The sequence below is a fragment of a genome, unplaced genomic scaffold (assembly GCF_019419815.1).
Source record: "Pyrus x bretschneideri cultivar Hongxiangsu unplaced genomic scaffold, Pyrus_bretschneideri_v1 Contig19, whole genome shotgun sequence".
In the NCBI taxonomy this organism is placed as follows: Eukaryota; Viridiplantae; Streptophyta; class Magnoliopsida; order Rosales; family Rosaceae; genus Pyrus; species Pyrus x bretschneideri.
In genome coordinates, this window is record NW_025999490.1 from 6,488,599 (window position 1) to 6,507,856 (window position 19,258).

Below are 19,258 nucleotides of genomic sequence, written 5' to 3' on the forward strand. Positions count from 1 at the left end.
TTAGTGGTATTTATCTTTATTTGTAAGTGAAAAGTTTTAGGTTTAATTCTCGACAAAGACGAATTTGAATTATATTATTGTTAGCCTCTCGTGAGGCTAAGTCAATCCCACCTCGTTCCCTTAGTGTAAATAATATCGTTTATTAAAAAAATAAAGAGAAGAGAGTTCAATTTTTTTACATTGCACTGAAAGTTTTGTAGTTGTAACAATTTATATTTTTTGTTTATTTGAACGTCTAATTCTTCTTTAAATTGATGAGTTTTTTAGTCAATTTGGTTCAAATATGGCTTACATGTCAATCTAATTATGAGTTACACGCCTACTATGTCATCAATTTAATAAAATTCAAAAAAATTGTTAGAGAAAACACCTAAATTGATACAATTTAAGACCTCAAGTTGTAATGTGAAATTATAAACTCATAGTCAAATGTGAAAATCACTTCAAATTGAAAAAAAATTAAAAACTCGTAGTCAAATGTGAAAATCACTTCAAATCTAAAGAGTGTAAAATTAAAGAGCAATCAATTAAAGAATAAAGAACATACCGTCAAATTAAAGGGCAAATGCATCTTTTTATCATTCATTCCTACATGTCACCACACCGCCAACAAAAATAGGACATGCAGACATGCAAGGAGAATCTCCAAAACTATAGTTGAATTGTTGGTTTATGCTCTCATTATGAAGAGATTTATTAGTGTGCTCGAAATACGGACAGTACATCATGTATTATTATACATAGTAGTAGGATCTAGATGCTCAACTTGATATTTGGTATTTAATCGTCTTACAAATTGATTGCTCAAATTTATGGTGGTTGTAATTTAATTGTTCTACGAAACAAATAAGCACTTGTGTTTGCTTGAAATTGTGCAGCTGGTGTGCCAGCCCCTGCAATGGTAGAGACTGTTGATGGACCTAACCCTAACAAAAAAAAACCCCCGACCCTATCATAGCCCTAAACCTAGCCCTAACAATAACAAGCCCAACCCTAACCGTAATCCTAACAATAAAAAGCCCAACCCTAGTACAATAAATATATACATAGGTCATTTATGCAAAGGAATTCTTTTTTTTTTTTTGAAAAAAAATAGGGATTAGGTGCGGGCTCCACATCGAATTTTAACGACCTGAATCGAAACAATTTGCCTATTTAATTATCAAGGTCAAATTTCATTGTTTCTCGTTCATTTATTTGAACTCAATTATATTATATTAAGCACGTAGCACAATTTCATTTTTTAGTACTCTTGAACAAAGATCAATAATATTCTTGCTGCAAAGCAATGTTTCCGGTGGTGCCGCTGACGAAGAAGTGTTTTAATTAGAGAAGCACAAAGCCAAAAACATTGATGGACCTGCCATGAATATCCTCGTCGACATCCTTATGAGCTGCAGTCGGCAGTCGACTCACTCTGTCAGTTCCGGTGTGTTTCCAAGACCGTCCTAAATTTCATTGACTCCCCATTCTTTGCGCCGCTGCATATTTCACGTTGGCTTAATTCTGCTGCCTTCTGTGCTGCCCATGTCCACCTACCTCAACTTATTCTTCTCGCTGAGTTTGAGACTCCTAACCGCAACCGCCAGATAGGCTTGCACCCATTCAAATACACTACTGGCACTGGCCACGACGAAGCTAGTGCGATTGTATATAAACAGGCTCTTCCAAACTGGAAGATTTTCTGCGCCGGCTTTCTGTACGATGTGCATTTTGCTTTCTGCAACTTGATTGGCTTTAAAGTTAGCAAAATAACAGGTTCATGCTACTTGTTCGATGCTCTTAACCCTTAGGGGTGAAGTTCTACAGCTCCCATGCATTGAAAATATTTCTCGCACGTACAAGATTGTCTGTGTTTCCACATGGCGCAAGGATCTGGAGGACTTTGTTCATGCAATGACTGAGTCGTGTTTCCTTTTCGAATACAAACTCTTGAGTTTGTTTACTTAGCCAACAAACTTTATCTGATAGCATTTCTGTTATTTGTTTTTCAAAAGTTTGTTTGTAATTAGACTTGGTTGTATCGTGTAATCAACTTATTGTTATATTTTTTGAAATTTGAATTGTAGTTTGTAAATAGGGTTTTCAAAACCTTGACTTTAATCTAAAGAAGTTACGGTAACGATGCTAATTCTTGTATAATTTTTTTTTGCATGAGGAAGATGTATAAAATACTAATGATATACGTATTGTACCACTCTTTATTTAAAGTATATTGAATCTAATGCACATAGTGTTGTAATACAATACTATCGTATTCTTATTTTATACCCGACCTTGCGTAATCCAATGCACTTTTTGTTATAAGCTCAACCACAAAGACTTGTATGAAAAATTGAGGGGAGGCAAAGGGACCAACAAGATCCTCTCCTAATCCTTTATGTGAGGATCTTAGAGATCCGTAAATTGTATCCGTAAATCGTACATCGTGTGATTAGTTTTTATCAATTACTGTTTGTGTTTATTTTTAAATAAAATATTTAAAATGATTTCTGATCGTACAATGTACGATGAATAGGCATGATTCATGAATCTTCGTTGAATTCTTTTTGGATCCCTAAGATCCTCGCGATCCGGACTCGCAAAGGAAAACCAACCAAGAATCTTATGATCCAGAAAATTAACAAACATTGTGGATTTTCAATTTTTGTTTATGGGAAAATGTGAATTTTCATTTGGTCGCTAATAATTTGGAATTTTAGAAAAAGGCCCCGAAGAACATGACAAAAAAGGGACCACCAAGGGAAGGGAAAGGCTGCCCTCTCGCCTCCATGTACTTTCCCACCACCCGGCAGGCAGGGACTCTCTCGGCCGGGCCCACACCATGTGACGAAAGCGATGACTACATAGATCGAGCCCACGAATCGTAAGCCGCCACGTCATCAGGTATTGCGGGGGGCTCTGGTACGGAATAACGTCCAGGTTCAATGAACCTGAATGGCCGCCCCGTTAATAGCCCTGTTTATATAAACATATTAACATTGGCCTGCTAATCATAAACCGGGTGTTTCCAAAATCACAGAGCAAAAAACAGAGGATTTGAAATCGAAATCAGAAAATCGTTTCTGAGAATGGCTCTCGCTGTTACTTCTTCTTCATCTGCTTCGATCTCTGGTCGTACCTTCACTCCCTCCTCAGAACCCAAAGGTACAAATTTTTTCCTAATTTTTAATTAATATTTTGATTGGACTGAGAAGTTTGGAAATTTTGATTTGGGATGTGAATTAACGAGTTTGGATTTCGGGTTTTGGAATTTGCAGCTCCGCAGTTGAGTTCCTATTCGGGTGTTTGATCGATCGTACGGTCAAATTCAACGCCAAGCCGTGACGTTTTCTCAGCGGCGGAGCTCGGTGAGGCCGGTGAATGCGCAGCCGAAGCGGAGCGAGTCCATTGTTCCTTCCATAGCGACAACCGTTGCTCCGGGTAAAGATTGGAAATTTGTTTCACTTATTGGAGATTTCTTTGGTTTTTTTATTTTTTATTTTTGTGGTTGTACTGAAAGTTTGTGATTTTTGCAGAGGTGGTTGAGAAAGTAGAGGTGGAGGACTATGCGCAATTGGCTAAAGAGCTCGAGAACGCCTCCCCTCTTGAGATTATGGACAAGGCGCTTGAGAAATTCGGCAACGATATCGCCATTGCTTTCAGGTAGTCCAACCTCTGCAGTATTGTTTTTCATTATCTAACTTAATTTTGATGAATGTTAGTGAAATGTATAGCTAAAAACTGAATGTGCAACGTTTTTCCGGTTAATTGTCATTTGGCAATCTGAAATTAAACCTGAATGCATTGTATGACTGTATGCTATGAGAATATCTTGTAAAGTTTCATGGTGACGAGGGAATTATGCATTGAGGGTGGAAATTGTTTGAAAGATATAATATTTATTGTCAATTAAAACGCCTCCTAAGAATTACTGTGTCAAAAAATTAAATGAATGCTTGTGGGATGTGGTCGTTGTATGGATGATTAAGTATCTCATTAAATGTGGACGTACTCGGTATTGAATGCAGTGGGAATACGGATAAAAGATGGAACTTTTGCTGATAGTAAACTACGTTTGGGGATTTGATGTCAGCAGCCTGGCTGCTGTATTCTTGTCTCATCACTTTGCCTCGAATGGTGTTCGTGTGTTTCTAGTATGTTAACGAAAATTAAGGTTTTACGATGAATTGATCTGATTGCCGGGAGTTTTGTTTAGTTTATGCATTCTGATTATTGCTTGAGGCGCCAAATGAAATGGATTTGATTGTTAGTCCATTTTGTTGTTGTTAATAACGAAAAACTCTGTTTTTGCAGCGGAGCGGAGGATGTTGCGTTGATTGAGTATGCGCATTTAACCGGTAGACCCTATAGGGTTTTCAGCTTGGATACTGGAAGGCTGAACCCCGAAACGTATCAGTTCTTTGACACAGTAGAGAAGCACTACGGCATCCGCATTGAATACATGTTTCCGGATGCTGTTGAAGTTCAGGCATTAGTAAGGACCAAAGGGCTGTTCTCTTTCTATGAGGATGGGCATCAGGAGTGCTGCCGCGTGAGGAAGGTGAGACCCCTGAGGAGGGCTCTCAAGGGGCTACGCGCCTGGATCACCGGACAAAGGAAAGATCAATCTCCGGGGACTAGATCTGAAATTCCGGTTGTCCAGGTTGACCCCTGTTTTCGAGGGACTGGATGGTGGTGCTGGCAGCTTGGTGAAGTGGAACCCAGTGGCAAATGTCGCGGGTCATGACATATGGAACTTTCTGCGTGCCATGAATGTACCTGTGAATTCACTGCACTCGCAAGGGTACATCTCAATTGGTTGCGAGCCATGCACAAGGTCAGTCCTACCGGGGCAACATGAGAGAGAAGGAAGGTGGTGGTGGGAGGACGCCAAGGCGAAGGAATGCGGTCTTCACAAGGGCAATATTAAACAGGAAGGAGGCCAAAATGGCATGGATGCACAGTCAATTGGTGCTGCCACGGAAACTGATATATTCACTTCCCAGAATCTAGTCACCTTAACCCGAACTGGAATAGAAAATTTGGCAAAACTTGAGGACCGGAAAGAACCATGGATTGTAGTGCTCTATGCACCGTGGTGCCCGTTTTGCCAGGCAATGGAAGCATCATACGTTGAGTTGGCTGACAAGTTGGCGGGGAGCAGTGTGAAAGTGGGCAAGTTCAGAGCAGATGGAGAGCAAAAGGAGTTTGCCCAGAAAGAACTGCAGCTCACAAGCTTCCCCACAATACTCTTCTTCCCCAAACACTCTTCTCAGCCGATCAAGTACCCAACGGAGAAGAGGGACGTCGATTCATTGATGGCGTTCGTCAATGCCCTTAGGTAACCAACTGAAGTTTTGAAACGTTCGTAGAAAGTAATCCCGGCGCCATTCATCTCCGTACCTAAATGGTGAAGTCAACATTCGTTGGCGAACCATCGCCGATAAATGCTATCGATTCTTCTTCATTGAATCTGTGTTTTAGAATTGTCTCTGTTTCTCAAAAGAATGTCACAAGTCCTTTGTATTCTCAATTTAGCCTCTTCTTTTTTGGGACAAGACGATAGGGCTCTTGTAATTTTCCTTTTGGTCTACAGTGAGTGATTTCTGATTTCGGAAATGGATAAAAGTTATGTTTTCTTGTAGCATTGACATTTTTGCTGCGGCATTGTTCTTGGTAAAAGTTTATTAACTTTGTGCTTTCTCAAACTAGTTAAATGATAAATAGCTGAATATATTTACATTCGAGCATTACAAAGCTACTAAAGTTCAAACAACGTTCAAACAGAGTTCTACATCAAAATGTCTTATGGCATTAGTAAAACCCGAAAAAACCTGAAAAAGTAAATTGTTCAGATAATTCAACGTAAAAGTTTTGATGTTTAAAGTTACTACATTGAATCGTTCAACATTTTTTATTTTTCTTTCTTTTTAGACACTTATTCTTTAAAGGTTTTGGATGCCCTTGAGTTTGTTAACAGCCTTGAGAAGTCTAGGCCTTCGATCTTGTGAAAGTGAAACAGTTGGATGAGAAGTCTTTGAAATTTATGAGCTGGAAGCTTGAGATTCCCTAGGAACTTGTTATTGTGGTTGTGGATTAAGAGTATGAGAGAGGATGCTTGAATTTGAATTGGACAACTCTACACATTACAAAAACATAAACAATATAAATTACATTAATTAATATAAACTTTAAAAAGCATACAAAAGTGGCAAAACAATTTTAAAATAACCAATTACACCCCAACACCTAATTGGCTATTAAATTCAATATTTTTTATATTATGCGGTCCGGTTCAGTTCTAGATATAAGAAACCAAACCAAATTGTTTTTTCAGCTTGCAGTTAGGTTTCAAACTGAAATCATTTCAAAACCATAAAAACTGAACCGTTCAGTGTGATTCGATTTGGTCCGTGTTCGATTTCAATTTTTGGTTCCAAACTTCTAACCTCATATGAGCTTTTGTAATGTATTTCTTTGCTAATATTGTCTGAATCTGACGCTAGTTGGTAATCCCTCGTCCAAACACAATAAAAAGAATAGTCCATCAATAAGATTGAACAGTAGATTAGACATTTCAAGCATATGGAAGACACATGCAACTACTAGTCCTAGTTAAGGAATGAGATCTAATCGATGACATAGTTATTGTTGTAAATCCAAACTTACAGGATGTAAATAAATATTGTTGTACTTCCAAATTCTTAGGATCCCCTTTCCAAATTGCTGTCTGAGAATCTCCACCCTTTATTTCCATGTTTCTTTAACCCACCAAAAACACCTTTCCTCTGCCCAGTCCCTTTTTCATGATTATATTCAGAGGGCATAGCTTTCTCTATGTTACCGTTAAGAAAACATGGAATTTATACATGTTATTGGTGATCAACATTTACATAAACATAATTACATTCTTTTGCAGTTTGAAAACATAACCTTTTTATATTGTTAAAGTTCTCTTTTCGATAAATGATTCTTAAAGGCAATGTAGACGAAAAAACCTTGAATGTAACCGGATATATGTCATCTCTTACCGCACTCATGCAAAGCGAGAAGAGAGGGGGCATCTTTCCGGTTACATATAAACAAGGAATGCATGCATATAGTTGCGTGGTGTTTGGTGAAGAATATAATTATAAACAAAAATGCAGAAAACTGTGGGATTGAGAGTCTTGTTTTATCAAACTAATTTGATAGTGTGCAAAACAAGAGAAGGCATTTGTATTTGGTGACCCACCCTCACGGCCTTACCCTGTAAGCTGTCGTTCTCGTGACTCACTGCTGCATATAGTACTGTAGATACTGTGTAATTTATTGGTCTGTGCTTTGTTTGCTACCCAAGAAAACCCTGCGGGTGCTCGTCCTTGGAAAGACATTTTTGGCTGGCAATGTCTTTTCCCTTTACTCCACTGTCATGTAAAACATTTAAAATGTACAACAGTGGATTGATTTGTTTGAAATACCACGATAGCAACAAAATACTGTATATTTTAAGGAAAACTAATAAAAAGGGATTAAAAAATTTAAGTTTTAATGATAAGAACAAAATAAAGGGTAAAATAAATAGTACCAGAATTGATTTTTTAGTGTAAAAATATGATTTTTTTGTTAAAGTAAACAGTACCAAGAGCTTTCCGTTAAAATTTCGTATATTTAATGCTTTAACAATATTCTTAATAGTAACATTGTTATTGAGAGAAATTTGCATGAAATCGTGAGTTTAAAGTGAAGATATTTCAAACAACCACATGATGTTATATATGTGAGTAAAGTAAAACATGTGAAAATTGATTGATGAACTTAAGTACTACCCCATTTATGTTTCATTTACATTTACGTTCTAATTGCATGTAAATTCTTAACATTATGTTTGGATGAAGAAATTTAAGATTACTAAGGAATTTTAAAATAACAGGATTTTATTTTCTTGTTTGGTCAACAAAAAAAAAATAATGGAATTGAATACGGAATTTGTTATTTTTAAACTCTTAATCATAGAAATTGAGAAATAACACATTTATATGGAATTTAAACTAAGGAATTGGATGTCCCAAATTTCAAATTTTTTTTCTATGTGGAAATTCTAAATTTCTTTATTTATGAATCTAAATAAGAAAATTGATGTATATCAATTTATAAATTATGACTTTAATCAAAATTTTAAATTTATTTCGTTTGTGGAAACATAGTGCAAAGGAATTTGAAGTCAAAAATGTGAACCACACACTTGAGAGAGAAGCAGGAAGCCAGCCTGTTAATGAAAGAAAGTTAGAAACATCATCTCAAAGGTTCAGAAGTAAGCCACGTTTTATATATATATATATATATTTTTTTTTACTTTATGGTCCTTTTATTTATTTATTTAATCATTTTTTCTTGGCCAATTATTCATTTAATATAAGTCCCAACATTCGACTGGCAAGTGGCAAACCAACAGTAGCACCAGCTCCAGAAAGTGCTTTAAATTTCCAAGTATTTCCCTTCCTTCAGAACTATTTGCCTTTTGGTGGCAACCCAACCAGAAGGCAAAAGAATCAAAGAAAGTGCACCAACCCTCTTCAAAAACAAGGCCATTTTGGTAAATTAATTGAAGCAGCTCCCTTATTTTCCTTACAAATATCCAGTAAACCCTGAGAACAACTCAATGACTCACTCTCTCATGAAAGTTAGATCTCTTTGGGTCAACAACCAAAATCCCAGAGAAAAAAAGAAATTAAATTAAATAAAACCAACAGCAGAAAAAGAAGTCTTTTGGAAGATAATGCAAGAATCTGTAGCTGCTGAACCAGAAACAGAGGATGAGGAAGCAGCAAAGCTCAAGCTCCTCTCCAATGGCGGTCACTAAGTTTCTCTCACTCTCAACCCTCCTCTTCTTCTTCGTCTTTGCATCCAAAGGTAAGTAACTTTCTTCACCCAATCCTAATATTTTCTTTGCTGGGTTTTCTGCACTTTAAAGTTTACCCAAAATAATTCAAAAATCGCAGAAACCAAGCAACTTTTTCTACCAATTCTAACATTTTCTTGCTGGGTTTCTCCGTTATTTAAAAAAAAAATCTAGAAAGCAAGAAACTTTTTTCACCAATTCTAACATTTGCTTGCTGGGTTTCTTCATTCAAAGTTTAAACCCAACAGTTTCCAAAAATCAAGGAAGGAAGCAACTTCTCTCACCAATTCTACCATTTTGCTTGCTGGGTTTTCTTCATCTTGAAGTTTAAACCCAGCAGTAGTTCCAATATTTAATGAAAGCAAGCAACTTTCTCGCCCACTTCTACCATTTTGCTTGCTGGGTTTTCTTCATCTCGAAGTTTAAACCCAGCAGGACTTCCAAACTTTAATGAAAGCAAGCAACTTTCTCGGTCAATTCTCACATTTTTCTTGCTGGCTTTTCTTCACTTTCAGCCGCATCTTCTCCACCGACATTCAAAACCACCAAGCTGCAAAATCAGGACCAAGAAAAAGAGCCGTTCGTCGGAGTGAACGTTGGCACGGACGTTTCGAATCTTCTGTCTCCGTCGGACCTCGTTTCGTTTCTGCAACTCCAGCAGATCAACCACATCCGCCTCTACGATGCCGACCCGGACATCCTCAAAGCCCTGTCCAAAACCAAGATCCGGGTCGTCATCAGCGTCCCCAACAACCAGCTTCTTGCCATCGGCTCTTCCAACACCACCGCCGCTTCCTGGGTCGGCCGAAACGTCGTCGCTTACTACCCCCAAACCCTCATCACTGGCATTGCGGTCGGCGACGAGGTGTTAACCACCGTGCCCTCTTCAGCTCCTCTGCTTCTTCCGGCAATTCAGTCGCTTTACAGTGCTTTAGTGGCTGCAAATTTACACACCCATGTGAAAATTTCGACCCCTCACGCCGCTTCGATAATTCTCGATCCGTTTCCGCCGTCTCAGGCGTTCTTCAACCAAAGCTTAACCCAAATTGTTCTCCCATTGCTTCAGTTCTTGTCGAAAACCGGGTCACCGCTGATGATGAATCTCTATCCTTACTATGTGTTTATGCAGAACAAAGGTGTGGTGCCTCTTGACAATGCGCTTTTCAAGCCTCTTACGCCGTCGAAAGAGATGGTGGATCCCAATACTTTGCTACATTATACTAATGTGCTGGATGCCATGATTGATGCTGCTTATTTTTCCATGAAAAACCTTAATGTTACTGATGTGACGGTTCTTGTTTCGGAGAGCGGATGGCCTTCGAAGGGGGATTCTAAAGAGCCTTATGCTACTGTCGACAATGCAGATACATACAATTCAAATCTTATCAAGCATGTTTTGGATCGTAGTGGAACCCCTTTGCACCCTGAGATTACTTCAAATGTGTACATTTATGAATTGTTCAATGAGGATTTGAGGTCTCCGCCAGTGTCTGAGGCCAATTGGGGCCTGTTTTATGGGAATTCAAGTGCGGTGTATTTGCTTCACGTATCAGGGAGTGGGTCTTTTTTGGCTAATGACACAACAAACCAGACCTACTGCATTGCCATGGATGGGATGGATGGAAAGAGTTTGCAGGCTGCATTGGATTGGGCATGTGGACCTGGGCGGGCAAATTGCTCGGAGATTCAGCCGGGGGAGGATTGTTACTCTCCGAATAATGTGAAAAGCCATGCTTCGTATGCATTCGATAGCTATTACCAGAAGCAAGGCAGGGCTGCAGGGTCTTGTGACTTCCAAGGCGTAGCCACCATTACCACCACTGACCCAAGTAAGTTCATCTACCTCTGCATTATCCGATTATTGTTAGGTTTTTATTCCTTAGCCGAAGCTTGAACAAACAACTTGACTTGCCCAATCAAAAGAGTTTGCAAGCTGAGGCAAAAATGGCCGATTGCTTGTTCGGATTTCTAAATTTTGTCTTTCCATTTAATGATTCTGAGGGCTGAGTTCTCTCTAGAGTTTGTAGTGTAGCTTAGCTGCCGATTTGGATATTTGAGACCTTGATTAGGAGTAATGTGAGACTCGATTTGGTTGAATGACAACGGAATAATACTTAAAGCATAACCTAGCAGACTAGGGAGTCATTTCGAATTTCCCTCTTCGTAGTTTAGATTAGACTAGAATACACTCTCTCTACAAAAATGCTTAGATTCTATTGCCTAATTTTGAGGAACATGACCCTTGAGCGAAATAATTCCGCACACCTGTAAGAGCTGCGGAAATCATTTCCTACTCTTAATAGTCACAAGTTTGAATGTTGACGACTTGTGAGATGGTGAGTGATGTACAACTTTGAGGGGGAAAGGAGCCTAGTAATTTGTATTTCTTATATGGAAGGGAGGTGGAAACATTGATTTTCCTTTAGATATTGGTCCTAGGCACAACGCTTCAAAAGATTCGGAGGCCAGGCCTAAGATTGCCTTCAGAAAAATGTCTCTCTGTTTTTGTACTCTTGCGAGCAAGATTGCACTAATAATATGTACGATCTTTTGAAAAGTTTGCCTTGGCCCTAATGGGGCTCCACTCTTTTTGTATACTTTTCTGTTGGTTCTGTACTGCAGATATGAATAATAACTTCGTTTCCTTTTCGTTTTTACTTTGTTCGTGGGAACATCGCAGGTCACGGGAGCTGTATATTTCCCGGAAGGTAAATCTTGAGAAGCTTTCTTTTGTTGCTACATACTGTAAATTGGTTCGTTTAGCATGCTAGTTCTTTCAATGTTCTTAGCAATGGATGTTTTATTTTGAGTGCAGTAAGAAGGTGAGCAACAAGACGAGGCAGACGGTGAACTCGACACATTCGAGTAGCGGAGTAGACAGATTAAGATTTGTTGCCTTCGGCAGCAGCAGAATAAGTGCCATCAGCGGGATGTTATCCGTATTTTTTGTTGTAATCTTCTATAGTTTGTTATTCTTACCTTTTGTGACTCCATGCTGAGGTTGAAATAAAATTATTTTTTTCTGGATTTTTTTCTAGTCAGTAGTTGGTAATCTGCTGCTGGTAGGCAAATCAATACATTGAGTTGTTAATGAGTAACTGATATGACCCGTTTAGTTTGATTTCACCGTAATATGGTGTTGAGATTGATATTGGTAATGATGGTGTAATGAGAAAATCAAACAATGGGTCTTAATGGTTAACTATTAACAATCAATGAATTGATTTGCCATCTCTAACTGCTGGTGATATTTTTGTTAGATGGATGTATAGATTGAGGAAAACTACCATTTCAGAAAGGGCGGAATCATAAGTGATTGATGTAAATCAACAAGATGTGGGTTATGTTAGCGGTCATAATAGTGTGTTTGTTCTTTTACATCCGAGTTTGAATCTCGTTCTTCAAAATTAGAATGATTTTTATTAATATTGCATTGTCTATAAAAAATAAAAGAAAGATTGATGTAAATTAACAAATGGAAAACTTAATAAAACCAGAAAAGTTTATATTAATATTGCATCGGCAGAAAAAAAAAAAAAAGAAAAAAGAAAAAAAAAGATAGATATAAATCACCAAATGGAAAACTTAATAAAACAAAAAGAAGAATGCGGTGAAGGTGGATCGAACACCTGACCTTCAGATCTTCAGTCTGACGCTCTCCCAACTGAGCTATCCCCGCAGATATTTTTGATCAGAGTTTAAGTACCATTAACTGTACATCACTCAATCAAATTGCAATTGTAAACTTTAGTGTCCTTCCCATATAAACGACATCTGTATTTGCGTCGCTTGACATTCCCCGTGTAGGAGTCCAGCACTAAACACAGGGAATCTATATCAATCATAGAACCAGAACAAATACAAAGCTCTCCAAAGTTCCATGATTTTTTTCAGCTTCTGCATCTCCGACTTATTCTCCGGTGGTTTCATTTGACTTAACATCTAAAAGAGATGCCAGTTAAACACCCTTGCGGCTTCAACAGTGTAAGCTTGACCAGCTCAGTGTCCATTGCACATCCCGTATATCGTGGCATATAGCCAACGCTTATCCGCTTTCCTCCTGACAATTTCAATATGCATGGGAACATGAACTTTCATAGGGGCCTTTGTTCCTCAATTCAGTTTCATCTTTGCCATGGCAGAAGGAAAGATTTATTTCTTCACCCTTTCCTCTTGCTCTTTATATCTTATAAGATTGTAACGCAGAAAATGGTTACAGGAATATCATTTTCTAGATCATGGTTGAAGAACACCAAATTCTACATGGTTGAAGGCTTCAAGTTGAAGCATTACATAGGAATGTGAAAGTGTCCATAATGTTAATTATGGTGTAGTCATGTAGACGTGAGTTAAGTCAGTTGATTAGAATAATGCATTCGTTCTTTAACACTCAAATTTGATTTTTCTCACTCGTCAATTAAAATAGTTTAGTACAATGCTGCAGACAAGAAAAAGTAATAACAGTAAAGCACATCAGTGGAAACGAGCGGCAATATTTTTATCTCAAATGTATTTAGTTTGTTAACAATATTACAAACAAAATTTCTTCAAAGTTTCAATCTTCTCCACTTCCACATCGGTATAAATTTTTGAATATGACAGCTACACCGCCAAGCGTACTATCAATCCGCTCAATTTATAACATGAATATGTAGATCAATGTCATGGTGTCACCTCACCAAAAATTCAACTCTGTGACAGGTAGGGCTCACTCCACATTCAAGTGTCCATGATTGGCGCATCAAGAACTCAACATTCACATGCACCACTTCATCTCACGCACTGGACCGAAAACCTTACTGACAGCTCACAAGAAGCCATATTCTACTGTTCTCTACTTGCTTACAAAAACAGAGCTAAAAAGCTCTGGTCACAGAAGCACTGCCCACAGAAGCACTATCCACAGAAGCACCACATTGGTTAACATAGAAAGAGATTGAGAAAGATTCACAGTTAGATTTGGTGAAGACGAGAGAAATCCATTTGCTTTCCTCACCATTTCCACTTCGAACACTCTCTCTATCTCTCTCTCTCTCTCTCTCTCCAGATCTACATTATAAATTAAAACACGTTCTTTCAACAAGTTTTGGTTTTACAGAGAAAAATGAGAGACTGCAAGCTCCTTTCTTTTGCCATTTTTTTGGTTCTTTTTCTTGTTAATGGCGTTATTGGTGAAGACCCGTATAGATTTTTCACTTGGAAAGTGACTTATGGCGACATTTACCCTCTTGGTGTTAAGCAACGGGTACATTTTCTGCTTTTTCCAACAGTTCTTTTACTAAATGAGGCAGAAAAGCCACCATCTTTATTAAGTGCTTTTTTAATAGAAAAGTGCTTCTGCAGGGGATCTTGATCAATGGGCAATTTCCAGGGCCTCAGATCGATGCTGTTACAAACGATAACTTGGTCATTAGCGTCTTCAACTACCTGAGGGAACCATTCCTCATTTCTTGGTAAATATACTCTGTTTCTGTTATCTTATCTCCCTAATTTCTGTTTGTTTCCTGAGAAAACTCGTGTTTGAAAAAGCAGGTAATTCCAAAATGCTTATTTTCATTTTGTTTCCCTCCACTTTCTCAGTTACCAAACAGAATGCCAAGAAAACGTTTTTATGTCAAAACTTAGAAAGCTTTTTGCCCAGATCTATGGCTTCAAACTTTCTTAACAGACTATTCTTCCCACTAATTATTTCCTAATGACTAATATCTCCTTGCATACATGCAAATAAGTAGAAATCACGCGTCCATTCAAGCATGCGAAGATGGGGTCATTTTAGCAAGTTCAGCAATAAAAGAGTTTTTGTACAGATTAAAAAAAAAAAAAACTGTTAAAAATAATTAAATTAAGTACCATTTTGTCGGTTTGCTTTTGTTTAAGTTATGGCACAGAAATTCATTGAGGATCTGACTTTGTTTAGGAATGAGGATATCCTCTTTCTGAGGATTCTGAGAATTTTTAATTTGTGTTTGTTTATCATACATCGAGTGATCAAAAATTATTTTAAATATTTTATTTAAAATTAAACATAAACAATACTTGACGAAACTGACCGCACTATGTACGATGAATGAACACGATTTGAAGATATCTGAGATCTTCACAAAGAAGATAGGGAGAGGATCCTCATTCTTTGTTTAGAATGCTGTTTAATGTCTAAATCTCGGTATCAAATTAAATCATGTCTTAATCTCTCAACAGTCTAAGATGTGAATTAAGCCCATTAGTCATATTAGTATTATTTTAGAGAATTATTATTAGCACTCCAAAATTTTCATTTTACACTTCAAACTTTCTATAATTAGAAAGAAAAATAGACTTGTGATAAGTGTATAATAAATTTTTATAATACTAATAATAATTTCCTTATTTTATTGTAAATTAAAGTAATTTAAAATAAAATATATGTAATATTCGTTAATAGTTGATTGCATGTTGACTACACAACTGCATGAAATTAATTTAAATGTTCAGTTTGAGACAACTGGCCTCGTGTGGTGAAGTATGGTCCTTCACATGCTTTAGGTTAGATCTATCCCTTTCGAGGACCACACCTATATTTAAAAGTGTATATCCCTTCCAATCTTCCTTTCTTACGCTCGAGTTTAATTTTTCATTCTGTAAATGTTCTTATGCTCGAGTTTAGTTAAGTAAATTAGAGTAGTTTATAGTAACAATCTTGTAAAAAATAATGTATGGTACTAGAATACGATTATATGGTATAATTCCTTGCGATGCTATGATATGAGTGAAAACAAAATGATATCCGTCAATATTACTCGTATAATATTATAATAGGAGATTGATTATAACACGTGATTGTGTTTCAGTACCACACTAAAAACTAGCAGAACTTTTTTGGATGGTAAACTCTCTTTGAACTTATAAATGTCAAAATTCTATCTATGATCAAGTGATGCATTTAAATTGTAAGCGTTGAAGTGCCGCAGTTTAGTTTCAATCTAGCTCTTGTGTCCTGTGATTCTTCTGTAGGGATGGCATACAGCAGAGAAGGAACTCATGGCAGGACGGAGTTTTGGGAACAAACTGTCCAATCCCGCCTGGGAGGAGCTTTACTTACAATATCCAAGTCAAGGATCAGATTGGTAGCTTTTTCTACTTTCCCTCCCTCCAGTTCCACAAAGCCGCCGGAGGTTTTGGTGGCATCAGAATCTGGAGCCGTCCTAAGATTCCCGTTCCTTTCCCTAATCCTGCCGGAGACTTCACCGTGCTGGCCGGGGACTGGTTCAAGACTAATCATTATGTAATTAACCTACTAAACTTTATATTTTTGTCACATAAAATGTTGAGATTCAGACTTTGAATGTTCTGTTTTGGAAATGTTAGTTACTGAGACGAGGCTACTTGGATAGAGGTCGAGCTCTTCCCAACCCTGACGGGCTTCTCATCAACGGTCGTGGATGGAACGGATATACATTCACCGTTGATCAAGGTCTCCTCGAATGAACTTCTCTTCTTCGCTAACGCTAATTAGGCTAGTTGAACCAGACAGTAATGTAACACCTCTTTGTGCTTACGAATGAAGGCATTGTTTGAACAATTTGTTTTGCAGGCAAGACATATAGGTTTAGGATATCAAACGTGGGGCTTACGACATCCATTAACTTCAGAATTCAAGGACACAAAATGAAACTTGTTGAGGTGGAAGGATCTCATACACTGCAGAACATATATGACTCCCTTGACATCCATCTCGGACAGTCCTTATCCGTCTTGGTCACGGCTAATCAGCCTGTCCAGGACTACTACGTCGTTGTGTCTTCACGCTTCACCCGCCGGGTACTCACCACAACAGCCGTTCTTCACTATAGCAATTCGCGTAAGGGAGTTTCGGGTCCTATCCCTTGGGGTCCTACCACACAGATTGCTTGGTCTGTAAGCCAAGCGAGATCTATAAGGTACATATGGATTCTTACTAAATTGTATTTTTCAAGCTAATCATGCATTTCCATGTGTTTTAACTTTCCTCCTCATGATAGTGATTAGTTTGGGATACTGACAAATATTCTTAAAGAGAAGCAGTATATACTTTCTAACATTGATCGTTTTCGTGCTCTTTCGATTCAACAGATGGAATTTGACAGCGAGCGGGCCAAGGCCTAATCCGCAAGGCTCCTACCACTATGGATTGATCAAGCCAGCTAGGACAATCATGCTTGGAAACTCTGCTCCTTGGATCAACGGCAAGCAGAGATATGCTGTCAACAGTGTCTCATATGTTCAACCGGACACTCCTTTAAAACTTGCTGACTACTTCAACATTCAGGGAGTTTTCAGTGTCGGAAGCATTCCGACCAACCCCACAGGCGGAAGCGGCTACCTCCAGACTTCAGTCATGCACGCTAACTTCCGAGAATACGTCGAGATTGTGTTCCAAAATTGGGAAGACACAGTGCAGTCATGGCACATTGATGGCTATTCATTCTTTGTTATGGGGTGAGATCATGCATATAGCTTGAATTTTCTTCAATTTGTTTATTTTCATGACCAGGCTTGAATTATTTGTTGGGGCTTTAATCATTTAACTAATTTTGAGAATGGTGGGAGAATCTGCAGGATGGAAGGAGGACAATGGACACCTGCAAGTAGAGCTCGTTACAATTTCAGAGACACAGTTGCACGTTCCACAACTCAGGTATGAGAAATATTGGAAATTGCATGATACGTGAATATCGTCACTTGGTGTTGAAAGTTCACGTTATAATTTGGGTGCACAACAGAGTTTTTATTGTGATTTCGGATGCAGGTGTATCCTAGGGCATGGACTGCAATCTACATAGCATTGGACAGTGTGGGAATGTGGAACGTCAGGTCTCAAAATTGGGGGAGGCAGTACTTGGGGCAGCAGTTCTATCTGAGAGTGTATTCTCCTGCACATTCATGGAGAGATGAATACCCAATTCCAAGAAATGCCCTTCTTTGTGGAAGGGCGAGAGGCCGTCACACTAGGCCTCTTTGAAAATCTGAATATAATTTATCGAAAACTGGTCGCCTTTTGATCACGAGAGGGTGACATAGTTTTAAGTTAATTTAGGCGAGGACTAAGCACATTCTTGCGAGTTGTAACAATACATTTCACTAGGAGCTCCTCTTGAGCTTTCCAGAATTTTCTTTTCGTTCCATAATTAGCATTACTGGATGGGTTATTTATTTCAATAACCTAGAGTAATAAAGCTATATTTAATAAAAGGGCCTGACCTGACTCCAAGTTAACAAGGTTATCTACTTTGCGAGAGTAATAAAGTTATATATAACAAAAAGGCGACACTAAGCCAACAAAGCTCTCTACTTTGCAAGAGTCGGAGATGGGACGTCTCGTAAAGGTATATATTATATGCATCCTAAATTGAGATTTAATATAAGGGCTCATGCAGATATGGATGTCTGGCTGAACTGGATGTGCTCTTTATGCATTGACATTCGAATCCCTGTCCACACAATTTAAGATTATAAAGATATCGTTTATATAAAAAAATAAAATAAAGGCTATAACTGCTGTGCCATGTTTGTAGTTCTTCAAAGGGGTACTTTTAGTTATTGTTTCCTCTAAGCAAAAGAAGAGGGAGAGAAATGATAGTATTGAGGGATACACGCAAACAAACAAAAAATTGATTTTCAAATAGCTAAAAACGCAGAATTTATATTTGGTTTACAGAGAATTTAATCAATGCCCTACAAACTTAGGGTTTTATTTCGGGTCTTTTATGAGCTTTTAATTTGACCTTGAACCCTCCTAGTGTTAGAGAGTGTTAATTTGTCTTTACATTCTAGTTTTTCCTATCATGCAGAGTTCTATTTTTATCCTAATTTCATTTTAGGAAATTAACAGAATTTGTATAGACTAGACAATCAGTAATGCATTTTAAAAAGTTATGCGAACTCATAAATCATAACCAAATTCAAAGAAGACGGAGCAAATAGAATGAATATCTTAAACCAGATATTGTAATTGAAGTTAATACTAATGTATTTCCCGGTACATTTGTAATGTAAATGTACCAAAAATGTTATCTGATAGAGATATTTGGTTTTGTGGTATATTTGGGATTTTTTGTACATTTGGTTTTTTGGTACATTTGGAATCTAAACGTACCAAAAGGCTTACCTAACAATGGGCACATTTGCTTTTATCGTACATTTGGTACATTTGAAATCTAAACGTACTAAATGAGTTACATAACAATGGGTACATTTGGTTTTATGGTACATTTAAATTTTTTGGTACATTTGGTTTCTCGGTACGTATATTTGAAATCTAAACGTACCAAAAGTCGATACTTTTATTCTCAAATGTACCATAAGTTTTAAGTATATTTTTTTTTATATATTTATACGTGAACTTTAATAAGTTAATGTAATTTTCTTAGGAAAAAAATA

General features: G+C 37.6%; 3 protein-coding genes and 1 non-coding gene across 4 annotated transcripts; 3 read left to right on the top strand and 1 right to left on the bottom strand.

Moving 5' to 3' along the window:
• The first annotated feature begins 2,987 nt into the window (after positions 1–2,987).
• LOC103949894 (5'-adenylylsulfate reductase 3, chloroplastic) lies at positions 2,988–5,629 on the top strand. The gene is given in 5 exon segments (XM_048582428.1): positions 2,988–3,147; positions 3,274–3,423; positions 3,519–3,645; positions 4,297–4,651; positions 4,653–5,629. Coding segments are annotated over 5 exon segments (1,383 nt in total). The 5' UTR covers positions 2,988–3,071; the 3' UTR covers positions 5,328–5,629.
• Positions 5,630–8,408: 2,779 nt separating this feature from the next.
• LOC103949807 (glucan endo-1,3-beta-glucosidase 1) lies at positions 8,409–11,890 on the top strand. The gene is made up of 4 exons (XM_048582429.1): positions 8,409–8,874; positions 9,379–10,692; positions 11,544–11,571; positions 11,679–11,890. The coding sequence occupies exons 1-4, from the start codon at positions 8,778–8,780 to the stop codon at positions 11,860–11,862; spliced, it is 1,623 nt and encodes a 540-aa protein (XP_048438386.1). The 5' UTR covers positions 8,409–8,777; the 3' UTR covers positions 11,863–11,890.
• A 579-nt stretch (positions 11,891–12,469) lies between these two features.
• Positions 12,470–12,542, bottom strand: TRNAF-GAA. Its single transcript has one exon. It is a non-coding gene; the product is annotated as a tRNA-Phe (tRNA).
• Positions 12,543–13,654: 1,112 nt separating this feature from the next.
• On the top strand, positions 13,655–18,070 carry LOC103949621 (L-ascorbate oxidase homolog). The gene is made up of 8 exons (XM_009360762.3): positions 13,655–14,108; positions 14,207–14,316; positions 15,854–16,124; positions 16,208–16,313; positions 16,434–16,779; positions 16,952–17,317; positions 17,438–17,516; positions 17,628–18,070. Exons 1-8 carry the CDS (start codon positions 13,968–13,970, stop codon positions 17,838–17,840), a joined length of 1,632 nt encoding a protein of 543 aa, XP_009359037.2. The 5' UTR covers positions 13,655–13,967; the 3' UTR covers positions 17,841–18,070.
• The last annotated feature ends 1,188 nt before the right edge of the window (positions 18,071–19,258 follow it).